General features: G+C 40.6%; 1 protein-coding gene across 3 annotated transcripts in view; it reads right to left on the reverse strand.

Annotated features, from left to right (window-relative positions):
• The window catches only part of LOC142144427 (plasminogen-like), a 131,509-nt gene extending 122,445 nt beyond the window's left edge, over window positions 1–9,064 (reverse strand). For all 3 annotated transcript variants that reach the window (XR_012689705.1, XM_075203272.1, XM_075203274.1), the window contains exon 1: window positions 8,976–9,064. Coding sequence is in view for 2 of the 3 variants with exons in the window: in XM_075203272.1 (XP_075059373.1) it covers window positions 8,976–9,024 (49 nt within the window). In the remaining variant the exon portion in view is untranslated. The remainder of the gene's footprint in view (window positions 1–8,975) is intronic.
• Window positions 9,065–9,526: the final 462 nt, after the last annotated feature.

Genomic DNA, 9,526 nt, shown 5'->3' on the forward strand with positions numbered 1-9,526 from the left:
AACCCTTATTAAACCTATTTCTAAATCTTGTTACTCCTGGAATGTAATACCATATTTAATAATAATAATAATAATAATAATAATAATAATAATAATGTTAGAAGAGACACTATTAATCATCTTAGATGGAGAACCTATTCTTATAAACTTTCTTTTTATCTCATTAGCATGTGTTAAGGTATAGACAGAGAAATATTCCTAGCTCCCAAAATGAAAAAAATTTTAAGAAACACGAACAAACTACCTTTCATCACAGAATATAATGTACAACAAACAAATTGAGAATGCCTTTAAAACACATCGGGATCTATTAAATAAAAATCCCAATCTATCTAAAATTATTCTGGAAAGCCCGAGCTTTTATAGCAAAATGCTCCAATTTTATTAAAAAAACAATTAAGCAATGGTTTTTATAGGTGTGTTAACTGTATAGACTGTAAAACATTCAAGAGCACAGAGAGAAAATGTGTAGAATTTTCCTCTACATTTAATGGCTGCAACGTCCCTATTAAACTATTAACTAAGTAAAAATGTTATTTACCTAATAGAATGCTGTGGCTGTGACTAGATCACTTATAAATAGCTTATTTGTGGCTGGATCATGTAGAAATAATTTATTGTAGAAATGTATTTCAATCAGAAGTGCAGGCACCAATGTATAATGTGAAATGTACTTTGTGTTACATTGGGATTTGTTTGGTATGCAAGTGTCGTTGTTTGGTTTTGTAACATTGCTAGAGGAAGTCTGTTTGCTGATAGCAGGAAATGTGAAGTAAGTCTTTATGTGAAGTGACAAACACCTGTTTAGCCTGTATACCCAGCAGGGGGCTGCTGCCTGGCTGTCTAGCGTGACTGCATCTCAGATAATGCAAGCATCACATTTTAGCACATAACAGAGAAGTATATATATATATATATATATATATATATATATATATTGATAGCTTTGCATTGTATGGAAATCCATGTTTGGGTAAACAAATTGCATCCTGATTTTAAAAATAACCTGTGAGGCTGTGTCCAAATCTGTATAAAAAGCACAGTCTTCTTTTGGAAATTGTTCTTCTGATTTCATCTGACCTGCTCCCCAGTACCATCAACCAGGGTGAGCAAATAAACATCACTTGCTTCAAAGACCTGCTTGAAAACGTCTTCCATGCTGAAAATCCTGTGACCTACAGATTAAACCCAAAATCTAATTCGTTCTTGACTCTTTCTTAGATTTCGACCCAGCATCCAGTACCACGCTCTGCCACTACCTAGTAGCTCTGGCCAGTGTGATAGGCGGGGGAATCCATCCACAGCAACCCTGATCCATAGGAAGAGGTCAGGAGTACCAGCCCAGGTACACCAGTAATGGGGTACACTCACAGCGTCACTTACCCAGAGGAAACCCGTTACTGGATGCCGGTAATGGAGTCCAGTGGTAGTAGCATTTGTAATCCCCTCCTACTGCGTAAAGAGGGCGCATTTGGGATAACAAAAGGGAACGGTGGCAAAGTAAGACCAGCTGGTTCCCAGTAACAGCAGACAGGGTGGAATAGGTGGTCCATCCTGTCACAGATTTCTGACGGCAAGTGGTGGGATAACCGCAGGTGGCTTTTTGTGCACCTGTCGGGAGAGTTATTCAGGAGAGGAATAACTGCAGCCAGGAGAACGCACAGGATGTCTGATTACACCAACGTGTCCAGGGCTGACCTCGAGACTCTGTGCAGTGTCAAGGGCATTGACATCAGCCATTTGCCAAACAGGATGGAGATGAGAGTGGCACTACGGGAATGGCACCGACAGCATGGTACCCAGGTGGAGGAAACTGATGGTGGTAGTGGCCAAGATATTGGAACAGTTGACGACAGGGCCGGAGGTGAACCAGACCCACAGACAGCAGCAACCTCTACACAACAGACTATACCCGCACAACCAGCCTCTCTGTCCTATGATAAGCGCAGGGCAGCCGGGCTAAAGATACAGCTGGCAACCTTAGGGGACAATGCGACTGCAGATGAGCGGGCACAGGTTATCGAGGCATGGCGCCAAGAGGGAAGGGCACCAGCCATGCAGCCTGGGGGGAGGTGCCCACTAGGGTATCAGGACTGTCATCTCTACCTTGCCCTAAATTTGATGACTGTGTTGGGAATATTAATGAGCACCTGCAGGTATTTCAAAGGACTTGCAGGATACATGCTGTACCCAGAGAGGAATGGGTTAAGCATCTGATGCCCACACTGCAAGGACGTGCAGTAGAGGCCTACCGTGGGGTGCCCGCAGAGGACTGTGCGGACTATGATACAATGAAAAGGGCACTCCTTAAATGGTACACTATCACCCCAGAGACTTATCATCTGAAGTTCCGGGACCTTACCAAGAAACTCTACGATACCCATGAGGAGTTTGTCAACTTGCTGCGGGAGTCTGCCAGTAACTGGGTGCGCAGTGCAGGTGCCCGGGCCATGGAGGAGGTAATAGATTTGATGTGCCGAGAACAATTTCATTGCTGACGTGCACCGGAGGTGACAGACTGGGTGCTGGACCATAGTACCTTTCGGGTACTATTCGCCAGCAATCGCCCTGTCCTGTCCCTGGGAGTTATCAGAGACCACTGGAGTGGAGTGGCGTGTCTGAAGTTAACTCAGCAGAGAGAGTCATTTGTTTGTCAAAAAGACCCCCGCAAAACCTGTGGAGGAACCTGCAGCCGATCCAAGTGGGACCCCTGCAGGGAGAAGTACTTAGAGACTCAGGGGCCAAAATCACTGTGAGGAGCCCCCATCTTATTGATCCTGCTGCTGTATTGCAGGGTTGCACTGCCAAAGTTACTGTGGCAGATGGACTGGAGAAGGAAGTGCCTGTCTCAAGGATGTATCTGGACTGGAGAGATGGCCAGGAGTTGCGAGATGTTGCCATTATGGATGGCCTCCCAACTGATGTGATCTTGGGCAATGATGTCGGGGGTGGAATTGTGACTGCTTTTCTCAACTATATTACCCGAAGCCAAGCTGCTAAACTACAGTCTCCAGGATCTGCACCTGTACAACTGAGTCCAGAGGAAAAGAGCACAGCTGCTAGACAACTGCCATCACCAGCAACCACAGATTCAGCCAGCCCAGAGGAAAAAACCACATCTGCTATTTCTTCAAGAAACAGCCAGCCCTTTGCCTCTAGAAAGACTGCGTCCCCTAGCAATGCAGAGGATGTTATCTCTTGCCAACCTGATCTTGTGGGGGTGCCCGGTAATGCTCCTGTCCCTAGTCACCCCAACATAGACCCCCCTGTAGCGTGTGCTGACTTATATGATAGTGAGGGCTGCAGGGAAAAGTTCAGGGCAGCACAGCTCTCTGATCCCTCACTGTAAGGTATGAGGCGCCAGGCTGGGCTCAGCTGGCGGATCCAGCGATGGAGGTGGGGGGTGGACCTGGCGTAAAGGGTTGTTGTACCGTGTAGCTAGGAAAGTAGCTGCAGATAAACCAGTCCAGGAACAAGTTCAACTGGTGGTACCACAGGGCTTTTGCGCGCAACTAATGTCAGTTGCCCATGAAATCCCTATGGTGGGACACCAGGGAAGAGACGGAACACTGAAGACCCTCACACAGAACTTTTTCTGGCCTGGAATGTCGGATGATGTCCGGGCCTACTGTAAATCTTGTGATGTGTGTCAGCGTCTTTGGCGCCCCAGTGATCATGCTCCCTTAGATCCTTGCCAATAATTGGGGAACCTTTTCAGCGAGTGGCTGTAGACATAGTAGGTCCCCTGCCTGTGCCCAGTAGATTGGGGAAGAGGTACATCCTCACTGTGGTGGACAACACTACCCGGTATCCAGAGGCTGTAGCTCTGTCCTCCATAGCTGCGGAAAATGTAGTGGATGCGCTGCTAGGAGTTTTTAGCTGAGTAGGATTTCCTAGTGAGATCCTAAACGATCAAGGGACACAGTTCATGAGTAAACTGGTCCAGTGTCTCAGGGCAACGTGCGGAGTGCGGTAACTCCGTACTGCCCCCTACCATCCACATAACGGACTGTGTGAGCGGTTCAATAGCACTCTGAAGCACATGCTATGGACATTTGTAACTTCAGAGGGGGGGTTTCTGGGAATGCTACCTGCCGCACCTCCTGTTTGCTTATCGGGAAATGCCGCAGGAGTCTACCGATTCTCCCCCTTTGAACTACTATATGGCCGCGGAACTCTTGCCCTGTATCAGGAGTCTTGGGAAGGGAAGCTACCCACCCAGGATGTCTCTGTGGTGGAGTATGTGTTGAAGATTAGAGATCAGTTATCTTGATTCTAAAAAATAGCCTGTGAGGCTGTGTCCAAATCTGTATAAAAAGCACAGTCTTCTGTTTGAAATTGTTTTTCTGATTCCGTATGACCTGCTCCCTGGTACCTTCAACCATGGTGAACAATGGTGAACAAATAAACATCACTTGCTTCAAAGACCTGCTTGAAAACATCTTCCATGCTGAAAATCCTGTGACCTACAGATTAGACCCAAAATCGAATCAGTTCCTGGCTGTTTCTGAGGTTTGAACCCAGCATCCAGTACCACCACTCTGCCGCTTTCTTGCAGCTCTGGCCAGTGTGATAGGCCAGGGGGGATCCATCCAGAGCAACCGTGATCCATAGGAAGAGATTAGGAGTACCAGCCCAGGTACACCAGTAACGGGGTACATTCGCAACATCAGTTACCCAGAAGAAACCCGTCACTGGATTCCAGTAAAGGAGTCCACTGTTGGAAGCATTTGTAAGCCCCTCCTGCTGCGGCAAGAGGGCGCATTTATGATAATGAAAGGGAACGGTGGCAAAGTAAGCAACAGCAGACATGGTGACATAGTCAGTCCATCCTGTCACAAATGCCTATATCGAATACAATATATAGACTTCATGTTTTTTAAAGTTAGTTTGGCTGAACGCAAAAGAAAAATGAAAAAGAAGGATAGATAAAGTTGATCAATGCTCTACAGATTCATTGGTTAAATTGCTAGGTATTAACAAAACAAAAACCATTGGAGAAATAGAGACATAACTAAGGCAGTGGATATATACTGTAATGTCAAAATGTTAAGTCAAAGTGAACTCAACACTGATTTTGATGAAAAACTTTCTTTAATATTTAAGTTTGAGAAGAATAAAACATAATTCTATTGGTAATAAGGACTTACATGTGCTTTGTAATAGAATGTTAGCTAAAATATATTTACTCGATCTTATCAAATGTCTAAAATATGGTGTAAAAGCACATAAGGAGATATACACCCATGTACAAGTTGATGGGAGGTTAACTAGTAAATTGTATCGAATTATGTGGTTACTCTATGTAATAAGACAGACACTGATTGGTAGTTTATCTTATCACATCATTTCTTCTATTGGTGTGATGTAAAAATATGGCATTACATTCCAAGAGTAACACAATTTATCAATGGGGTTAAAAAAAAGGCTAACTCATTTTACATTAAGTTATTATAGTAACACCATGCTTACCATTTAATTTACCATTACAACACCATTAGCAGATCTATTATTCATTTTCAAATTTCAATTATGATATATTTTAGTAAGTGGATTAGATATGTTAATATCATGATGGCATATTTAAGTGTCATTTTCAATAACTAACAGTGTGGCAACAATCTTTGTCTAAGTCAACCTAACAATGGTAAGGTGCCTGAGAACCCTGTAATTGATTACGGTTATCTTACAGTATGAATTGGACTTTGCAACATAAGTATGGTTTTGGCTAACTTCAAATTCAGGAAATATATTGGTTAAAGAACATGTTTTTCTTTGCTCTGCTATAAATAGTGCCACACTCGTTTCTAGTTGTTAACATGAAAGTGTTGGTAACCACAATAAGATATATGGCAGTTGATTGCCATAGTAGCGAGGAACTAATTGTATGATAGTATTACATCCTGGTAAGGTGGGGATATGGGAACAGGCGATATCCGTTGATATGGCAAAATGACATGCTACTGCTCAGTGGCCTAAGTACTGTATTTACTAACGTGGTAGTAGGTCGATCTATAGGAGTCACTCGTTGCTAAGTGATGTGATTTAGTGTGACTATAGTGTTGGATAAAATAGTTAAGCTGACATTGTAATCGGCATTAATTAAAAGCTTTGTAGTTTGATTTAATATAAATTCTTATAACCTTTTGAGGTAAAATAAGAATGTGTTTTGTAAATTGTAGAAGAATAAGAAAAGAATGTGGATTGGATTTATTTTAATTGTTAGTGAAAATTTTCACCTGTTCATTATATGCTCCTAATTATGATTCTGATTGGTTATGTGTGCTATTAAAATGCTGGCAATCTGTCAATCCCCACCTGGTCAAAATGCATCAGAGAAAAGGGATGTATAGATCACTGACTAGCATCTAATGCTACGGTTTGGACACCCTTTATCTGTTGTGCATTTACTAAATTTTAGTGTTCATTGGGGCAGATTCACTTGGCCGCAATGTTCCTGAGAACATTGCGAATGTTCCTGAGAACATTGCGACCGCGATTTATTACTGTTTATACGGTAAAAAGTAACGCTTACTTTTGCTCACACCTCTATGGGATGCGAGCAAAAGTCAGCGGTACTTTCAATAAAAAAAAATATCACAGCATGGTGTTTCAAGGCCGTTCCAGGACACTACGCTGCAATTTTTTTAGAATTTGGCCTTTTGAATAAAACGATAACGCACCAGTATTTATGTTCTGCTTTTCTTTTTTTGATACTGAGGATTGATGTAAAGGGGATGTTCTCATAAAGAATGTCCAAGAAAGTTTATTGAAATCCTCTAGGTCAAAAGATAAATAATTACAGTGCCTATGTTCATTCAAATTACGTGAGTACATTTGTCTCTTTCTTTAATATTGAACTGTTAACATTCTACGTTAATATAAATATTGTTATTAATTTACTGTATTATACACACAGCAATTTGTATTTGGTGGCTGTTTGAAAATTATACAATGTGCATATATTGCATTAGATTGATACAAATTCTAGATTGTATATAACAGAAGCGCCAGTTGCAACATTTAACTTTGTTCCGTGTATACTGTGTAGTTTGCGCATGCTGATACTCATAAGTGTTTATAGTCTGCATCCTGGTTTTGTGGAGTGCTGAAGGAATTTTCTTTGTTTTACATACATATATCTATTTTAGAACTTATTCTGACAATCATTCAACAGATCCTTATTATCTAAGTTACCTTCCATATCTTGTTTTATGATTCATGTAGGCATAAGCATATTGTATATCGATCATATATTACCTGTACTCTATGGATTTTGTAGTCAGATTCTCTCAAATAATGTCTGTATGGTATAGCGCATTTAAGTACTAATAGGAAGTAATAGTTTGAGAATAACAGACATTCTCAGTAGGAGGAATCCTAAATTTGGTTTGAAAGAACTGCATAGGATGAATTCCAAATGGATTGATAACACTTTGATGCTAATTAGACTATTACATGCACAGCAAAAAAAGGTAGCGAGGGTAAGCCCAAGTTTGAAAGAGGGGTTGCACAGTAAAGGTGTAGCTGGAGATTGCAGTATATGCAGACATTTGTTACAATTCTGTTCCACAAACTAGGTCCTTCTAATTACAGCCATGGAGCCAGAAATATGTTGAAAATATTCAACTGTTTATTGCAGTAAAAACACAGTCCAGGTGATGCAATGTAAACACAGACCAGGTCAGTGAATAAACAGAGTTCCAGGTATTGCAAAATAACAGGTATAAGGCAAATATCAGGTTTACCTCCAGGTGACAAGGTACAGGTGAGTGGTAAATACTTACAGAGAAGCAAGATCTGGCTAAAGCAAGGATTTCCACAGGAAAAGAGAGTTGGTCCAAGGGTAAACAAACATTAATGACCACCAAAGGTAAGTGGGAGAGGCAGGAATATATAGGAGACAATCAGGTGCGAATGATTAACTGAAAGGTGGAATAGCAGAACCTCTGGTTGTCACAGGTACTGCAGGGTAAACACAAATAATAAAGTCCAATATAATCCCAGAGGTAGGAGCTGCTGAGATGAAACAGCATCCTGAGACATTGGTACAGAAGGAGTGAGGCGGATCCTAACAACATTTTTTAACTTTTAGCCTGTCTGAAAGCAAATGAAAGAGAGAAAGGAATAGTATGGCTGTTCTTGAATGAGCAGGTATAAATATAAAGTGGTTCATCATCATCATCGTCATATATTTGTATATCGCCACCAATTCCGCAGTGCTGTACAGAGAGCTCACTCATATCCTACCCTGCCCCATTGGAGCTTACAGTCTAATTTCACACACACACATATATAAACACACACACACACACATACATGTTTTATGGGGCAGAACATTTATGGTGTTGATTTGCAGAACATGTTTGATTCGCAGAACATGTATGGTCTGTATATTGTCGTTCTGTTAACACATGGGCCTTTATTACACCAGGTAAAGAATAAAATTGAATTGGAATGCAGTGCAGATAACCAGTAAGCTTCTAATCAGGTAGGTGAGCAGTTAGATGAATTACTGTAACACATTAATTTTCAATTGATTCTAAATAATGAAGATAGATTATGCCTTTCTTTTCCTTTCCTGCCTAACATTTCAGTACATCGGCTAGATATGTAAGCATCCAGGAATAGTTTGCTTTATAGTGACTTTTTAAGAAAGTCTAATACCCAAATATTTAATTGCGTGTGTGTTTCAGGTTTAATTTTTATCATTTATCTATGTGTGTTTATGACGTCTAACATAGAGCAATTAGAACTTTTGCCCAGAAAAATTGCTAAATTTATCTAGGAGTTCAGATAAATTAGGAATGGGAAGATTGATGACGTTTGTGGTTAATATTGCCCTCTGGGAAATCCTTTATATTGGGATTTGATCTAATGAGGATAGCCAGGATTAAGAGCTTATTACAAATAAATTAAATGTATTATCAAAATTGTTCCAAAACAATACAGTACAATAACTTAAAATATCTTACCTGTACTCGGGAAGAAAAGAAGGAGAAACACGAACTTACTAGTGATCATTTTCGAAAGGATTTAGAAATCAGCTGACCTTCTGGTGATGGGGTACAAAAGTCTCTTTAAATAACAAAGTTGTTAGTTTTAATTAATTATTATCCAGGTGACCTCTGTTACCGTACACTTTCAATTGTTCAAACAGAGACTTGATTGGATGTGTTTTAAGCTCTTATTTATGGTTAATGTTTGGTAAAATCCAAATTACTCCATAAAAAAGAAAATATATCACTTTTCTGTAAAATACCTAATATTTTCATTGACTGCAAAACTTGTATTTCCATTTTAAAGAGACAAGCGCAGAAATCAAATCTCTAAGGAATCAGGCTGGTTGAAGGACTAAAGGTAAACCCATGATCCTAAGTTAATTTCAACTTAATTTTTTCCGGTAACTGGAAAGTGACTTTTTTTTCCCATGGAAGCAATAAATCAGACTGAAGGGGAGTTTCCAGAGCTCTCAGTAGCTATTTTCCCTTACCAACCAGTGGGGAATATGTTCAATGGACCTGCA

The sequence above is a fragment of the Mixophyes fleayi genome, chromosome 3 (assembly GCF_038048845.1).
Source record: "Mixophyes fleayi isolate aMixFle1 chromosome 3, aMixFle1.hap1, whole genome shotgun sequence".
Lineage (NCBI taxonomy): Eukaryota > Metazoa > Chordata > Amphibia > Anura > Limnodynastidae > Mixophyes > Mixophyes fleayi.